We start from the raw sequence: 18,886 nt of genomic DNA, 5'->3' as shown, positions 1-18,886 counted from the left end.
ATGGTCAGTGATGACCACGAGAGCCTAGGGGTATGTGTGTGTGGGAGGTGGGAGGGTGGCAGTGCCGGGCTCCTCTCGTTTGACCAGTAATTAGCTGGTGACTGTGAACAAGTCATCTGTCCCTCTGAGCTTCGGTTTCCATGTCTGTAACACATGAAACTAGATGCCTTTTAATACTAAGGCCAACCTCTAAGGCAGGCCCCTTTGGCAATGACCTTCTGTACTTCAAAGCCTCCCTCAGGCTGACCCATTGCTCTGCTGTGGTAACAACATCAGAAATGAGAGCTCACATGCCCTGAGCCCGTGTGTGTGCCAGGCATTGTACCGGGACTTTCCACACACCAGCTCGTGGTATCTTTAGAAGAATTCTTTACTCATGTTCAAAAATGAAGACTTGGGAAAAGAAGCTAAGTATTACTTCAAGTTCACATGGATAGTAACTGTTAAAGTCAGGAATTGAATCCAGGTCTGCCTGACCTTAAAGCCTGTTCTCTCAACCATGTATCTGTCCTGTCCAGCCTGGGTAGGGTCTGTGAGCCTCCATGGCAACACTTCCCTGCAGCCTTTGAGGCCCTCAGGAGCCAGCAGGGTTGGTCTCTCTTCAGGAGAAAGGAAGGTGCCCTGGAAGGAGTCTCCAGCTGAGAAGCATTCAGCCCAGAGAGGAGGATTCAGGACCTCCTAACCTGCCCAGTGTAGAGACAACAGAAGAATGATGGAGATAATCTGATGGCCATGGTGGTCTGGATTTCTCTACCCCCAGGTTCCCTCTCCTCGTCACACATACTTTCCAGTGACTCTGGGAACAGTGCTCATGAATAAAACAGTGTCTCTATTCCAAGGCCTCTTTCACTCACAGCTTCTGCCAGCAAAGCCCAGCCCAGGGGGAACCAAATATTTACAGGTGAACTCACTGAGAATAAATCTTGGTTTTGAACTCCTGAGCACAGTTTTGACATGACATGCGAGTATTCTTCACTCCCTGGTGTTCTGCTTGGGGAAAAGAGGATCCAAATTAAATCTGCATTTCAACAGGAGTCTTGTTTTTAATGAGCCTCAAGGAGGGAAATACTTAGCAAGCGCTCCTTCTAAGCCTTGGCAGTCTGAATTTTCCACTGCCTCAGTCTGTGCTCCATCCCCATCTCTCAGAGACCCTGCTTGCTTTCTCAGCATCCAGCCACCCAAGAGCAAGAAGAAAGAGGCGCACAGAGTGTATATGGGGCCCCTTCCTGGGTCCCACACTACCCCTGGGAAATAGTATAATTATAGTAGATGTAATTTCATTTAATCCTCACAAGCCATTGTGAGCACAGGGTGCATTTTATGGTAGAAACTAAAGGGTAGAGCAGTTAGGTCACTTGGAGGGGAAGGAGCTGGGATTTCAACTGTTTGACCTCCTCTGTCCACTGCCTCCCTTCTGTGCAGAGTGCAGGTGCACCTGACAGAGTTAGGGTATGAGCCAAGCTGTCACTGGCAAGGGGAGACTTGGGCAGAGTTTTGAAGGAGGCTGAGAAGCTTCCAGAAACTTCCAGATTCCAAGGTGAGCTCAGCCACAGAGGCACATAGGTGCACAGAAGGCAGGGAAGCAGGGGTGTAGGAGTAACCAGCACCCCAAGACAATGTCTTCACTGAATGTGTTTGATTTTATGCCCCCAGCTTTGTGCACTAGGCTAGGATGGGAGACGGGATTATTTTAAGAACACTTGTAATTTCTCTGGAAGAGTCCATTTGAAGGTGTCCTATTGTGTTTCTTAATGCTTGCTGTGTGAGGGGCCATGCAGTGGTTTCTTCAAAAATTTGGTCCAGGGAACTATTTCTCCCATTAGAAAAGGCTGAGAAATTTTCCTTTCTCGAAAGAGAAGACTGACATGACCTCTTACATTTCCCCTTTTGGCTTGAGTTTCTAGATGCTGAGAGTCAAATTACAAGTGCATTTAGTTGAGGCAGCCACTTGATGTAGAGAGTGGTTAGTATCTAAACTAGGCTGTGGACTCAGACTACCTAATTGGAGAGCCCAGCTCTGCCATTTTCTGGCTATGTAACTTTGGGGAGGTTACTTATGTCCCCTGTGCCTCAGTTTCCTTATCTGTAAGATGATACAATACTAGCAGTCACATCATTGGGTCATGTGAAGATTAAATTAGTTACTAAGTGCATGTAACACTTAAAAATGTAAAATTGTTGCTGGATTTTACTTATTTTGCTTATTATTTGTCTCTTCTCACTAGGCAGTAATTTACACAAGGGCAAGGATTTTTGTCTGTGTCATTCACCACTACATCCTCAGTGCCTAGAATGATTCTTGGCATATAATAAGTGTTCAATAAATAAGTATGAAGTGAATGAGTGACTTTAAAGAACTTAGCAATGCCTTGCACAAATGAATTACTTTATCTCTCTAAAATTACTTTATCTCTCGGGGCGCCTGGGTGGCTTAGTCGGTTAAGCGTCCGACTTTCGCTTAGGTCATGATCTCGCGGTTCGTGGGTTCGAGCCCCGCGTCGGGCTCTGTGCTGACTGCCAGCTCAGAGCCTGGAGCCTATTTCAGTCTGTGACTCCCTCTCTCTCTGACCCTCCCCTGCTCACGCTGTCTCTCTCTCTCTCCTAGAAATAAATAAAACATTTAAAAAAAAAAATAAGTAACCATTAAAACAATTAAATTTGAAAAAATAAAATAAAATAAAATAAACATTTAAAATTACTTTATCTCTCTAAGCCCACACCCGTATCAGTCCATCAGTAGTGTCAGCTCTGTCTACAAAATACACTCTGAATTGGACCACTGCTCACTGGCTCCCCAGCCAGCACCCCAGTTCGGCTCTCCTCACTTCTCACCGGGACGCCTGCAGCAGTGACCTAACTCAATTCCTTGGCCCCATCCTTACCACCTCGTGGTCAGGGCCCTCTAAGTCCACCCTGTAGCTGCGACGGTCTTCTTAAAATATATCTTGTCACTCCCCCGTGTGTCATAATAATCCTCCAGTGTGTCCCCATCACACTCAGAATAAAATCAAAGGCTTTTTTCATAACCTAAAGTCTCTTCGTGCACACTTGGTGTTTTCCCAAAATCTCATCTCCTACCCCTTGTCTCTCTTTCACAAAGGCAAAAGCCTTTGCCTTTCTGCTGAAATGTTCTCTTTCACATGGCTTCCTCTGACATATGTTGCAAGTGTCAGCTTAAATGTCCCCTCCTCAGAGAAGCCTTACCCAAATATGGATCTAAAGTGTACCATGTAGGGGCTCCTGGGTGGCTCAGTCTGTTAAGCGTCTGACTTTTGCTCGGGTCATGATCTCACAGTCGTGAGTTTGAGCCCCGTTGGGCTCTGTGCTGACAGCTCAGAGCCTAGATCCTGCTTCCAATTCTATGTCTCCCCCTCTCTCTGCCCCTCCCTGTCTCACTCTGTCTCTCTCTCTCAAAGGTAAATAAACATTTAAAAAAAAGTCTTTAAATAAAGTAAAGAGTCCCATGTACTCCTAGCACTGACTCTCCGGCCTTTGTTCTGAGCATATAGCACAGATTTTTGTGGTTACCGCATCTCTCTCCCACAAGAATGTAAGCTTCACGAGCACAGGGACTGTGGCTGTCCTGTCCACCAGTGCCTTGAAGAGCGCAGTCTAGCCTGCTGGGGGTTACTTCTGCTCCTGGGGTCCTGAGGGGCAATGGGCCGGAGACCACAGGCAGGACCCTGACGCTGTTTGTTCCTGTGCCCGGCCAGGTTCTGCAGATCTGCCCCAAGGACATGAGAGCTGACATCTGCGTGCACCTGAATCGCAAGGTGTTCAAGGAGCACCCAGCTTTCCGGCTGGCCAGCGACGGCTGCCTGCGGGCACTGGCCATGGAATTTCAGACAGTGCACTGCGCCCCGGGGGACCTTATCTACCATGCAGGAGAGAGTGTTGACAGCCTCTGCTTCGTGGTCTCCGGCTCCCTGGAGGTGATCCAGGATGACGAGGTGGTGGCTATTCTAGGTAGGTGTGTTGCTTTTGTTGGATGTATACCTCCAGTTCCCAGGGTTGGCTTAGCTACTGGGCAGCTCAATGCCACTGCTGCCTTCAGCCAGGGAGAGATTGCTCCTCAGGGCAAGGCCAGTTGCTGTCCTCTATTCAACAGAGAAATATTTCAGTGCCTGTTTTTTTTTTTTTTTTTGTGCCAGTCGCTGTCTTAGGCACTTGGAGTATTTCAATGACAAAAATGGGTTTTGTCTTCAAGGGGCTCCCAGGCTGCTGAGGGAGATGAGCAAATGAGCAGACGCCTGCATACAGTGTAACAGGTATCTAACTCAGTATCCCAGTGTCAGGAAGGCTTTCTGGAAGAAATGATACCTAAACTGAAACCTAAAGACTGGAGAGGAGAAGGGACAAAGGAGTGTGCTAAGCAGAGGGGAAAACACACTCTGTCTTGAGAGAGAGAGCCCCCTGTAGAGAGGGGGCATGATTCATTTGTAGAACTGCAAGTATTTCCCCTTCAGCCTGGCTGCAGCACACAAAACAAGGAGAGCCATGGGAAGAGATGAGCCTGGGAGGGAGTGAAGCCTTGGGCAGATCATGGCAGGCTCTGGAAGCCATGTTAAGGGATTTGGGCTTTATTTCAGGGAGCCAGTGAAGGGGTTTAAAGCAGGAAAAAGGCACCGTCAGATTTGAACAGTAGAAAGATGGCTATTGTTGCTGCTTGGGGAGTGACTGAAGGGGGGATGGCTGGGGCAGGGAGATGAGGTTGGAGACATGCTATCCAGGGGCAGGTTGATGGTGCCCTGAACTGACATAGTGGTGGGCACGTGCAGAGAAGCAAATGGAGTTGACTCGTTTAAGAAGTAGAATCAACGGATGGTGGATTTGCTGTGGGGGTGAGAGGGAAGAGTGGATGGGGACTGTGGGATTTCTCACTTGGCTGACAAGGAAGCCAGTGTGCCACACACTGTACTAGGGGATATAGGATGAGGAGTGGTGTCATGGGGAGACATGTTGGTATTTTGGCATTTTGAGCATCAGTGACCTTTGAGGGATTCATCTGATTGCCTGAGGTAGCTACACAGCAGCTCTTTACTGGGGGCATGTACACCTTTCCAAAAGGATAAGCCATCATAGTAATAGCCGTCATTTACTGTCATCTAGTCCGTGTAGGCATTTTACATATGTATTCTCATTTTAGCCTTATGGTAATGCTATGAAGTGATTTTATTATCCCCATTTTTAAAAAATGTTTGTTTATTTGAGAGAGAGAGAGAGGGAGAGAATCCGAAACAGTCTCCACTCTGTCAGCACATGGCCAGACTAGGGGCTCAATCCCTTGAACTGTGAGATCACGATCTGAACTGAGATCAAGACTAGGACACTTAACCAACTGGGCCACCAAGGTGCCCCATTATCCCCATTTTGTAAGTGAGATAGTGAAAGCCCAGAGAGGTTAGGGAATTTTCCCAAGGCCTCACAGTGGATGAGAACCATGGAGCCAGCATCTTGGAGTCCCTCTGAGCCCAAAACCTTTACTCTAATCCATTTGGCAATACTGTAATCCTCATGATAATTTATGTAGATTGCTGGCCCATTAAATTGCCAGGTACTACTAGACATCATGGACATATTTTATCCTTTACATATGATTTCTTAGGAAACTGAGGCAGGGAGAGGTTAAGTTAAATGGATGTTAGAAGTGAGATTCAAATTAAGTATCTAAGAATACATAGTATTCATATATACATACATATATACATATACATATACATATACATATACATATACATATACATATACATATATATATAGTCCAAACTTTGTTCCTGCTTATTTTGGAGTACATGATATACAGCCTTCCTCTTGCTCCTCTGGCCTCAAGCCAACTTGCCCCCTTGATTACATTCTGCTCAGGTTAACCCAAGGATGATTTATATTCCTTTAGCTTGAGCTGGCAGATGGTCAGAGGGAGCCCGGGATAGAGACTAGGTATGGGGTGGAGGTTGAAACTTTTTTTTTTTTTGGTACTAAAATCAGGGTCTGGATTCCTGCTCTCCATTGAGTTCTGCAGACAGGGTTACTCTGTTCCTTGCCTTTCTCATCCACATAGAACTAAGATTTGACTGTGTATAGAAACAGAACACATGATAGGGTAGGACCATTGTTTTGGGATGGCAGCAGGGAGAGGCCATTTATCCCATTTATCCCTGCCTTTAATATTCATCCGTGTCCTTGATAAAGAGGTCTTTACATTGGTAATTACTATTGGGATATTCACCTGGCTGAGAAGAAGAGTGGTGGCTAGTGAGCTCTCCTTTGAGTTGCAATTGAAATTGAATTTGAATTTGAATTGATCCTTTGGTTAAGGGCATCTTTCACTGATCCTCCTCAGTAAGAACTCACCCTCTTCCTTTCCAAGGAATCTACCCTGGTGATCAACACCGTCCCCCCACTTATATCCTCATATGCAGAACATCCTTAATGACCCACCTCTAACAGCTGCATATTAGGAGTTGGGGTTGGACTCTGAGACGTGGAGACAAGGCAGCTACGGAGGAGTTAAGGAAGGCAAATGACTACTTCCCAGCTGGGTCTCATTTCTGCTCAGCTGGGGCTTCTTGTAGGGAAGCAAACCAGGCCTTGCTCCACTGTTGATTTACTTGGTGGTTGACTGCTTCTCCAAATCCAGCCCTCTGTCTCCGGCCCTCTGAGCATACTGACCACTCCAGTTAGCATTGTGGACATGACCTCTGCAATAACTCAGCTGCTTCAGATTCACCGTGGTTGTTGCCAGGAAGGTGTCCAGACTGGAAGGAACATCTTCTTTGTGTCCCCAGGATCCAGATGAGATCAAAAAAGTAGGTCCAAGCTTGACATCCTAAAAAGCTTGTAATATTTCAAGAAGCTTTTACTCTATAAGAGGACATGAGACAAGTTCTTTGAACTTACTTGACCTCTAGGCCAAGAGCGATTTGCTCCCTGGAAACTTAAGTTCAGAGTTTTGTTGTTATTGTTGCTTATTCCCCAATTATGATATCTTTTGCTCAATTTACTGAAATTGATTTTTTCTTGCAAAGGGGGTTCAGGTGACAAATGGTTATTAGAACTGGATCTTGATGCCTTTTGATGCATTTTAGTTCAATCCAACCACAATTTATTGAACACCTACTACTTACCAGGCACTGTCATAGAACTGGGGTTATCAGTGGACCACACATTAGCCCAGCCTTCAAGGAGCTTCTGTAAGTGCAGGAGACTGACATTATTGAAAAAGCATCAATCACACTGCTTGATAAGTGTTACCACTTCTAGAGGGTCACTGGACAAGTAATTATTGAGCAGGTACTGTATCTAGTGCTCCAATAAGGAAAAGAAATAGCCAGGAATCCTTAGTTGTCTATCACAAAGCAGAAGGCTTTAGAAAAAGCTCAAAGCTCCTCTGTCTCATTCAGTTGTCTCTACCCATCTTGTTATCAGTTCACTCATTTGCATGCTGTTAATTTGTTTCTTCCAGTTCTAATATTCTCTGTTTAATTTTAGCACAAAAACGGAAAAGGGTCTATATCCCTGAGTATGTTTAGTATGTGTTAAATATAGAACCCTAGAAAAGTTTTCTAGAAGAGTGTTTTTCAGACTTTTTTGATTCAACTCACCACATGAAATGGTGTATTATGTCGTGAACACACACACACACGCAGACACACACACACACACACCCTCACTCTCAGTGCTTACTATTGCCTACTGAGCAACCTGGTGTTTTCTATTAGATTCTATTCTTTCATTTAAAAGGAAATTGACGTCATGACTCACTGAATTGCTTTCTTAACTGACTCCAAAGCCTGCCGTTTAAAAACACCAACGTAGCCAATACGTCTTGTGGATTGAAAGGCTTGCTGTCCCTTGTGGGCAGAGAATACTGGGTAATCTCTTAGAATCTTCTTTTCCTCTGATGTTCTCTGCCTTACGTTTGAGAGGACACCTTCCCACCCTCCTCTCAGAATTCTCTTGGAAATCATTAATGTCTCCTCAAATTTACTTTCTTTGTTCTTTGAAATAAATTCAAGCCTTTTGCATGTGCATTTTATTCATTACACTTTTTTTAAAAAATATTTTTATTTCTAGGATAGAGAGAGACAGCATGAACAGGGGAGGGTCAGAGAGAGAGGGAGTCACAGACTCTGAAACAGGCTCCAGGCTCTGAGCTGGCAGTCAGCACAGATCCCGACGCGGGGTTCGAACCCACGAACTGCAAGATCATGACCTAAGCGAAAGTCAGATGCTTAACCGACTAAGCCACCCAGGCGCCCCTATTCATTACACTTTTAATGTAATTTTCTTCTCATTTTTCATAGATATCAGAATAGAAAGGCATAGGTAACCATTTTGTCCCAGCCCAAGCTGTGGAAATGCCCAAGCCCCTGAAAGGAAGTTATCTTGGATCCATGTTACTTGACCAAAGGAGATGAGTCACAGACTTTCATCAGGGCTCATCTTGAGTGTGATCCATCTCCCTGTGTTTCCATCTTATAAATGCAGTGTTTGAATGATCTTGTCTCACTGTGGTGTAGTGTCCCTACAGTAGCTTTTATGGGTTTTGCATTTTCATGCTTAATTTGTATTTTAACCATGGATTATCTCGTGTCTCTTCTTTTTGTTTTGGTTTGGTGGTTTTTCATTCTTCTGCAAGACAGACTCTCTTTGGCCAGACTGCACTGAGTCAGGGAAAGAACCCTGGAGCTGGAGATTTAGCTGTGGCCCTGGCTTTGCACTAATTCCCTGCAGGAATTCCACCACTAATTGATAAAGTCTCCAAGGCCTCCTGTGCTCCTATGCCCATCACACTGCATCGTATGCATGCTTACTCATGTGTCCCTCTTGTGAGCTGAGGTCCTTAGATTTCATATCTGCAGCTTGGCCCAGCATATGGAAGGCACCAGGGGCTGCTTGTGGAATGCAATTAATTGAGTTGAATTGTATTGAATTGAATGAAAAGACAGGCAGAGACTGGGATGTGAAGGGTCCCATGATCCAGAATAAGGATCTGGATTCTATCCTGTGGGGATGAAGAGCTCAGAAAGAGTTTCAGTGAAGATTTGAATACAGTTACAAAGGCATGGAGGCTAGCTAGGAGACTGGGGGAAGAAAGGATGAAGGCCTATGTATGGTGGTAGAAGGGAGATGTGGAGAAGAGCCAGAGTCCAGGGATATTAGGGAAGGGATGGCCTCTGGGCTGTGGGAGGGAATTGGTTCTGGCAGTGCATAGACAGGCATCAGAGCCAGAGGAGGATGAAAGATGAAGGGTTTATTTCATCGAGTTTGTCATCCCTTTGGGATTAGATCTAGGCATGGCTCTCAACCAGTGGAAACTCTTCTCGACTTCTGGATGGGTCAGAGCCTGTCCAAGGAAGAGGAGCAGCCATGGGGAAGATTGGCGGGCTGTGGCTCATCAGACACTCTGAGTTAACTTACTGCTGTGGTCCTGTCACTATTGAATTAGGATTTACATGTAGATTCTCCTTAGATGCACACATAAAGTTGTAAATACTTGTTCTTGATGCAATCTTTCTTTCTTTCTTTCTTTTTTTTAATGAACACCCCCTGCTCACTATTTCTAATTTAGAAGACATCTTTGCCTAGTTTCCTTGTGTCCACTGACCTTGGTTGTGTATTAATGTGGCATCTATTTAGTTAGCAACTATCATAGCATAACAGGGTGTTAGTCTCTTTGCGAGGTGGGAGAAAATTCTTGTCTTGGTTGAACGTTCTGTTCCACTTGGGGAGACGAATGCATGATTAGTGACAAGAAGTAACACAGGGACATATTCATGGAGGAGGCAGGAGTTGACTAGGCTTAGAAGGACCAGTAGGAGTGTTTGGTAGGCTGGGGCTTGAAGTGGAAAGAGCAGCCGAAGTCTAGAGAGTCATTGGAGGTGGGGATATATGTAGGCATATTCAAGGACAAGTGTGAGTAGAGTAGAATGAGGAGAATTTCCATGTGGCCAGTGGTTCTCAACTTTAGTGAACACAAGACTCAGCTGGAACACTGGTGCTCAGTGCATATTCCTAGGCCCCTCCCCAGCTCTAGGATGGAATCTTAGACTCTGCATCATTAACAAGCCCTCCTCTCCTCTGGGTGGTTCCATTGCATATGGTTAGAGGACTGTACCTTGAGAAACATTGCTTTAGGCAATCACTGCTTGATGATTTTGGTAGAATGTGGTAAGACGATAACATTGTAGAAAGTAGTAAGGCAGGGAAGCACATGGCAGGGGCCTTTCATTACATTAGCCTAAAGCATATGAAACTTCCAATGTTTAACTAGTTTTGACCTGCCAAAAATGATAGAATAAATATCTTATCTGTATTCAAGGGGAGGAGGGCCCACCTTAGGATGATGGTTCTGTGAAGGTGGAGTCAGTATTTGGACATATGAGGTAGGGCATTCTACATGGAAAGAATAGTGTGAGCTGAGGCCTTGGGAAGCAAAGTGGAGTGTGTATTTTATAACCACAGGACCAGCATTTGAGTGGGAGCTGAGAGTCCCAAGCGGCAGCAGTGGGACATGGGGCTGGAGAGGCAGGTCAGAGCTAGTTTGTGGACATTTCTGAATGTCAGTGGGGAATCACTGAAGGGAATCAGTAGGTAAAGTATGACATCATTGGAGCTGTTATTTGTAAAGATTAATGAACTAGACAAAGAGACAGGGAGGTGACTATGGCTTATAGTAGAGATGAGAGGTGTTAAGGCATGGGCAAATAGAAACTGAGTCAAATATAAGACATCCAGTTACACTTGGATTTTATATAGATGAGCAATTTTCTGTTTAAGTATTTCTCAAACATTGAATGGGATGTACTTACACTAAAAAATTATCCATTTATCTGCAATTCAGACTTTGATAGGGTGTCTTGTGTTTTTATTTGCTAAATCTTCCCTTTTATGGGAAGGACAGGTTGATGAGACATTCTGGAAGGAGAATCTGAAAGATTGTACAGAATAGGATGTGGAGAATAGCCAGAGGGAGGTGAGGGGGCGAGATGAAGGCACTGGAACAGACCAGGCGAAGTCAGGAGGAAGACACGATAAAGGTGATGAGCTTGGTTTTGATTTGTCCCATTTAAAGACCAATTGGAGTGTTCAAAAGCTACTCAGAAAGGGGGTCTGAAACCAGGAAAAGAAGCCAGGGCTCTTGACAGAGATTTAGGGTTCAGGGGAAGGAATAGGAAATAGGAAAAATAAACAAAAGAGACAGGTACAGAGAGGACATAGGGAATCATATTCGATTTTCTAAATGACCAAGTATAGCAGAGCATTTCAAAGGAAATGAGAATGCAACCATTCAAAATGCTTGCAAGGAATAATAACTGGCATTAGAAACCATTATGATAAGCAAAGTAAGTAAAATATAATTTTCAAATGCAATGTGGTCTCAGCTACGTGGGGGAAAACATTTGTAGATAAAAGCCCACAAACATCTCTACACACATGTCATAGTTGGTGTCTTTAGTCTGTGATACTATACGAGATTTTCACTTTATGCATATATATATATATATGTCTATCTATCTATATCTATCTATCTATGTATATATTTGTCTTTCAAGTCTTCTTTAAAAGAGCATATGCTACTTTCAAAATTGGGGAAATTCTTTTAGATTTTTAAATTTTTTTTTTTTGAGACAGAAAGAGAGAGAGAGCATGAACAAGGGAAAGGCAGAGAGAAAGAGACACAGAATCGGAAATAGGCTTCAGGCTCTGAGCTGTCAGCACACAGCCCGGTGTGGGGCTTGAACTCACAGACTGTGAGATCATGACCCGAGCCAAAGTCAGATGCTTAACTGACTGAGTCACCCAGGCACCCTGGGAAATTTTTTTTTTTTTTTAATTTAAGGTAGATCTTGAGAAAATCGGAATTATTCCACATATCCTTTTGGCTATTAGGATGCAATTTGAAAGAATAAAATTTTTTTCAAAAAGACATCTTGACAGCATTCCTTCCATTATTTACTGATTCAGTCAGAGGAAAAATAACATTTATTTAGTGGGTACTACCCAACCCCTCCCCCAAACACTTCTTGAAAAGGAGGATGGCTAGTCATTGAAGACAGAGCGGCTATCTAACAAGGAATTTATAAAAGAGCAAGAGCTTCATGTAAAATCCTCGTTATTTTAGGGATGGAGGAGCTAAATCCTTCAGAGATACTTCCTGGGATGCTTGTGAGCTAGAGAGGATGGGGGGAGGCCCCCCACTTCCTGCATTACCATCTTCTGCAGTGCACCGCTCCACATCGCCCCGGGGACCTGGTGTAGCTGCCAGGTGAATATTACCACCGCGCACCATATAATAATATCTTTTGCTTATTCTTGGCACAGGGGGAGGAGGCTACATTGAAGTGTCTCTCTCAACACTCCAACCAAGCATTAATATTCATATAGCTGTTCCATCAACCGAAGCAATTATATTAAATCCACACTCCTAGCGAGAAGCTATCGAATGAATAATCTAGAACTTCAGAAATGCAAAACGTTTGTGTCAGGTAATGCACGCATTACTTGATTGAGACAGGGTGGGGTAGGGACCAGGTTCTACTTCCTAATTCTGTTTTTGTTTAAGCAACTTCAAAAATTGGTTTGCCTTCCCTGAAGACACTGGTAATTAGGGCGTTAATAGATCTTTCTAAAGGAAATTCTTAGGACTTTAGTGTCCAGACAGAGGGGACTGGTTAACTTAAAAATTATGGTAAATCAAGGCTGTTGTTATGATGATATAAATAGTTTTATCGGCATGCAAAATGCCTTAAATATAATGTTAAGTTGGGGAAAAACATAGTGTATAACTATATGTGCAGTAACCTCAACTACATAAAAATGCATATGTGAACAGAAGAAAGATGGAAAGTATACCAAAACTTCATCAAAGTTTTCTAGGTGGTGGCCTTAAGAGCCAGTATTGCCTATTTTTCAGTATATTTCAGTCACTTTCTGCAGTGCACATATAGACTTTTATAAACAGGAAGGGGGAAAAGTCAAGTCAATTTGCAATTCTTATCTGTAGTGATCTTGGAAAATTATCACCTGCCTCCAGTGAAGGATTTGTGATCTGTTTACTTTAGTAGAGAGACGTTTGGCTAATTTAATTTTATCTAATTGCAGTTGTGGAGAATATAAGGAGAGTGTCATGATGTTTCCAAGCTGTTGCTTTAATTTAACCAGTAGTGAGTGAGTCACATTCAAACAGAGATGCCAGCCTTGTTTGCTCGTGTTCTCTATGGTCCCTACAAGGAAGGCTGGTGACTCACATTTGGGTGAAATTTTAATTCCTTTAAGCAGAGCATTTGTACAATGGGGTGATTTCTAACATTCATTATCTTTACGTCTTCTGTTTAAATTTGTCTATAAATTTTTCAGCTTAGCATTAAGCTGGATCAGAGTGAATTACAGGACTATTTCTGAACAGGTCAGCAAATTCCTTCTTGTGCCGGGCTGACAATATAGCTACCTGAGGACACCTGGGTTCTTGCACTCAGGCTGGGGACCAAGCTTCTCCTCAAAGCCTCCATCTTAAGATAGTCTAAGTCTTTCACATCCTGGTCCATCATACCATATGTTCCACTCAGACCCATCTTTCCACTGGTGTGTTGATTTATTCATTCCATAAACATGTCAGGTGTAGTCTAGGGATTAAAGATATAATGGTGAGCCAGACAGACCTACCTGGGATAGAGCTAATGGTCTTATCTCACAGACAAGTAAATATGCAGTTTTATAATATAGTATGCCAAGAGTTGTAATAGGAGTAAGAACAGGATACTATGGAAACTTATAAAACAAGTGTCTAATCCAGACTGACCAAGAGAAATCAAGGAAGGCTTCCTGGCAGAGGTGGTAGCTGAGCTGAGATTTCCATAATGAACTGAATTCCACTGCATGGAGCAATGGCAGTGGGGTTTGGGATAGGGGATTAAAGAGAAAGTGTTCCAGGCAGAAGGTGTGGCATCGTCTAAGATTTTCAAGCAGAAGAGTGACATTTGTGTTTAAAAAGGTTATCCTGGATGCTGTGGGGAGAATGGATAGAGGGCAGGGGGCCAGTGAGGACAATGCTAAGAGATGAGAGTAGCTTGAACGGACTTAATGTCAGTGGAAACGGAAGAGGCAAATTTAAGAGGTATTTGATGGATAAAATTATCAGAGCTTGGTCCTTTGTTGCATTTGGAGAAGAGCAAAAGTGTTGAGTTCGGAATGACTCAGACGACTTTCACGAGAATGGGGAACGCTGGAGGGTGGGCAGGCTTTCCTGGGAGTGAGACCAGTTCCATTTGGGGATTTGTGGCTTTGAGGTGAGTGAGCATGTCCAGTGTGAGATTCTAGACTCAAAAAAGAGACCTAGGCTTGAGGTATAAACACGGGGACCATCATGATCCAGGTGGCAGTTGAAGCCAGGGAGAGGCTGAGAAAAACCAAAGGAGAAAAGGGAGGGTAAGAAGCAGTGAGGTCTAGGTATGTGGGTTCAAGCCGTGCGTTGGGCTGTGTACTGACAGCATAGATTCTCTCTCTTCTATCTCTCTGCCCCTCCCCTGCACGCTCATGCTCTACTCTCTCCTTCTCTAAATAAATAAATAAATAAATAAATAAATAACATTAAAGAAAAAAGAAGAAGCAGCAGCAGCAGCAATGAGATCTAGACCAGAGCCCCAAGGAATGCTAGTTTATCTGGGATATGTAAAGGAGCCTGAGATGGACGGCCAGCAGGTGAGGGTGGGATATCACAGAAGACAGGGAGAGAGGGAAGGAACGTTTTCCACTGATACAGAACCAAACTTCACTGATGGAAAGATACAACAGATTGTAAGACATGCCAATATTTTAGATTGTAAGACAGGCCACTAAGACACAATGCTGCCAATTAAATGGTGACATGTCATTGAGTAAGACACAGTCTGCTTTCAGCGATAAAAAATGCTAGACAACTTAAATATACATTAGAATCCAAGAACTAGAATACACTGAGGACTAAAATACATCTCTTAGCTGTATCAGGAAGAGAGCTATTATTGACTATGGTGGGAGTATTGTTAGCGGGGTTTGGGGTCAGAAGCAAGATTAGAGTAATGAGGAATGGAGGGAGATGGGTGTTAGTTCCAGGATGCTTCATAAATTGCAACGATCTTCCAGAGTTCTGAACCAAGAGGGAAACAACAAGTAAGATATATACAGTCCAAATATCACCTTTTTTTCCCTGATTAAGCTAATATCAGAGAATATGCTTTGTATCTGTGTCCAAGAAACCTTCCCAATAGTGAGCCCCAGAATTAGGCTTATCCTGGTGCTGACCAGCACAAGTCTACCCCCTGAGGGTCTGCCTGGCAAATCTCACAGCCTGGAGGGGCAGAGAGTACATGCTTCCTGAAGGCAGGCAGATCTTGAAGAGAGCTGGCCTACCCATGTGCACATTCTCCTTTTTTTTTTTTTTTTTAAATTTAATGTTTTATTTATTTCTGAGAAAGAGAGAGAGAGAGAAATAGACACCATGAGCAGGGGAGGAGCAGAGAAGGGGGAGTTACGGAATTTGAAACAGGCTCCAGGTTCTAAGCTGGCAGTCAGCACAGAGCCTGATGCGGGTCTCAAACCCACGAGCTGTGAGATCATGACCTGAGCCAAAGTCAGATGCTTAACTGACTGAGCCACCCAGGGACCCCAACAGATTCTCCTTCTAAACCCATCACTGAGAGGAGGGCAAGAGAGAGGGCAAGAGCGGGATGCACTTGGAGCTGCCCTTATGGAAGGAGGAGTGTAGAGACAGTGTAACTAACATTATCAAGGACTTGAGCTGTAAAAGAAAGGAAAACATAGCCTAGACCAGCTAACTGTATTTTCAGCCATCCAGCTTCCCACCCCTCTTGCTTTTTGGAAAAATTACCCATCTCTTTCCTGTGTCTCAGTTCTCTTGCCTCACCATAGAAGGCCAGATCTTTTCTCATTTTTCTCCATGAGATCTCCATAGTCTTGGCCTAAGATAACCTCCAACATATGTTGGGATTATGTTTTTTTAATGTTATTATTTTATATTATTTTTTTAACTTAAATCCAAGTTAGTTAACTATAGCGCAATAATGGTTTCAGGAGTAGAATTTAGTGATTCATTACTTACGTATAACACCCGGTGCTCATCCCAACAAGTACCCCCTCCCTCATGCCCATCCACCCATCTAGCCCATCCCTCTACCCACCTCCCATCCAGCAACCCTCAGTTTGTTCTCTGTATTTAAGAGTCTCTTACACTTTGCCTCCCTCTCTGTTTTTATCTTATTTTTCCTTCACTTCCCCTATATTCATCTGTTTTGCTTCTTAAATTCCACATGAGTGAGATCTTATGATATTTGTCTTTCTCTGACTTACTTATTTCACTTAGCATAATACATTCTAGTTCCATCCATGTTGCTGCAAATGGCAAGATTTCTTTCTTTTTTAAAAATGTTTATTTTTGAGAGAGGGAGGGAGGGAGTGCATGTGTGTGTGAGTGGGGGAGGGGCAGAGAGAATGGGGAAGAGAGGGCCCAAAGCAGGCTCCACGCTGACAGCAGTGAGCCCTATGTGAGGCTCAAACTCATGGACCATGAGATTATGACATGAGCCCAAGTCTAGCGCTCAACCAACTGAGCCACCTGGGTGCTCCAAGGTTTCATTCTTTTGATCACCGAGGAATATTCCATTGTGTATATATATACACCACATCTTCTTCATCCATTCATCCATCAGTGGACGTTTGGGCTCTTTCCAGACTTTGGCTATTGTCAGTAGTGCTGCTATAAACATTGAGGTGCATGTGTCCCTTCAAATTAGCATTTTTGTATCCTTTGGATAAATACTTAGTAGTGCAATTGTTAAGTTGGAGGGTAGTTATATTTTTAATTTTTTTGAGGAATCTCCATATTGTTTTCCAGAGTGGCTATGCCAATTTGCATTCCCACCAACAGTGCAAAAGGGTTCCCCGTTTTCTGCATCCTCGCCAGCATCTGTCATTGCCCAAGTTGTTAATTTTAGCCATTCTGATGGGTGTAGCAGTCTTAGTGTTATGTGTTTATGTGTTTTACACTCACTGTTACACGCTCGTAGGTGTTGTCTCCTCACAATCAAAGCTCCTTGTAGAGACCGTGCCTTTTCCTTGTTATAACACCCCCTTCATCACTTGGACACTGCCTTGTCCATGATAGGTAGGGCTCAGATTGTTGCACTGGATTGGATTGTGTGCAAAGAGATGGTGAGGTGTAACCCCATCTTTGGGCACTCCCAATCAGATACCTGCCTGGGAGAGAGAGCCAGAGACAGTTCACATTGGACCTGGCATGTGACATTGGACTGGCACAGTTTCTGTGTGGGTTCCATCGACCAGGTAGATGGCTGACCACACAAGCATCCTGTCTCTAATACAGAGATGGTTTGCTGAAGGGCATAGTGATTGCTCTCCTTTGTACTAACTTCAAAAGAAGGCGAATGATCCTTGAACATCTCTGAGCTCTCCTGACAACACCTAAAATGAGACCAAACCTTTCTAGAATGAGATGCCCCTCTGAGAGTGGGGTGACATGCATGCTTGTGCCTGGTTGTCAGGGCCTCCTGAACATCTCCAGTTCCTGCTTTCTTTGTTGGCAAAAGAAATCCAATAAACTGTGTTGGCTCAGCACCCAACCCCACACCACAATCAGATAAGACCTGACACTTAAAGCTAAGGCTTTATTCCTAGTAGTATATTTTCACAACTTGGATGGGAAAGCAAATTGATGAGGTTTCCACTATGCCTGTCTGTATTTGATGTTCCTTCTCACTTCTCTAAACTGTCGCAGATGAAGCAGAGGTCACAGACTGCCAGCAGCATTTGTTTTGTCAGAAAGAGCAAAAAGAAGGGTGTCGTAGCTTCATTACAGATAAAAGAAGGCAACGTTTACAAGGTTTCAAAACTTTACCTATCTACTCTTCCCCGTGGTCTCCAGTGACTCAAGGGAAACAGCCATAGATGCATGTGGGAGGATTAAGTATTCTAAAATAAGCTGGAAAACCTAGAATTCATCACGTTTGGGGTAAGACACATGGTGGGTACCTGTGGTAGTGCCCCTGGATGGTGTCTGGCCTGGTACACAGTGAGTCTTCAGCAGATCCTGGCCCTCTGGCCACACAGTCAGGGCTGGCCTGGGAAGTGGATAGGTATCACCAAGGTATTTAGCCAAAGTCATTGGAGCTTTTGCTCTGAATGTGCTTCCAGAGCTCCATCATCACATGGAAGCCCATGATTTTCCCTGTAGCAGATGGAGAAAGCAGGTGTGTTTATACCTTCCCCATAGAGCTCAACACATTGTACTTCCCCACTAGACGGTGTCGTGGACTCCTGAATTGGCTGGGATGTGGGTTTAGCTGCTCCAACAGAAAAACTTAAGGTAATAGAAGCTTAGACGAGGCAGAAACTTGTCTTTCTCTCACGCAGCAGTCCAGGTATAAAAGGGCTAGTATGTCAGCTTCAGGGTGTTGGGTACCCTGCTTTCTTCTTACCTGTTGCTTCATCCTAACTTGGCTGTCAACACGGCCTCTTGGTCCAAGAGAGCTCACTTCCTTGTTCTGGCCATAAGGAAGAGAGGGGAGAGGAAGGGCAGAGCATGACCCTAGATGTTGCACACATCCTCTCTGTGGCCCTCCCCTTAACCAGAACATGGACAAATGGCCATACCCACGTGCAATGCAGCCTTTAATTATGGTCATGTTTGTGCCCAGTTACAAGTCATGGCTTCCATTACCATAAGAGGAGAGAACTGGTTTTGGAGAATACTTAGATTCCTAGGCCATAGTTTTTTAAGGTCAAAGCTGTCTCTAATTTATTCTTTTTCCTGTTACCTCACATGGTGCCTGACCAAGGTGGATCTCAATAAATGCTGACTGAAAAAGAGGGG

At 44.0% G+C, this 18,886-nt stretch overlaps 1 protein-coding gene across 2 annotated transcripts in view; it reads left to right on the top strand.

Annotated features, from left to right (window-relative positions):
* The window catches only part of KCNH1 (potassium voltage-gated channel subfamily H member 1), a 383,179-nt gene that overhangs the window by 261,250 nt on the left and 103,043 nt on the right, over positions 1-18,886 (top strand). For both annotated transcript variants that reach the window (XM_077763101.1, XM_077763100.1), the window contains exon 9: positions 3,714-3,966. In XM_077763101.1, the coding sequence (XP_077619227.1) occupies positions 3,714-3,966 (253 nt within the window). The remainder of the gene's footprint in view (positions 1-3,713; positions 3,967-18,886) is intronic.

This window comes from Crocuta crocuta, unplaced genomic scaffold (assembly GCF_008692635.1).
Source record: "Crocuta crocuta isolate KB4526 unplaced genomic scaffold, BGI_CrCroc_1.0 scaffold3, whole genome shotgun sequence".
NCBI classification, from domain to species: Eukaryota; Metazoa; Chordata; class Mammalia; order Carnivora; family Hyaenidae; genus Crocuta; species Crocuta crocuta.
Note: the sequence above shows the minus strand (reverse complement) of the source record. Positions and strands in the feature narration are given on the sequence as shown.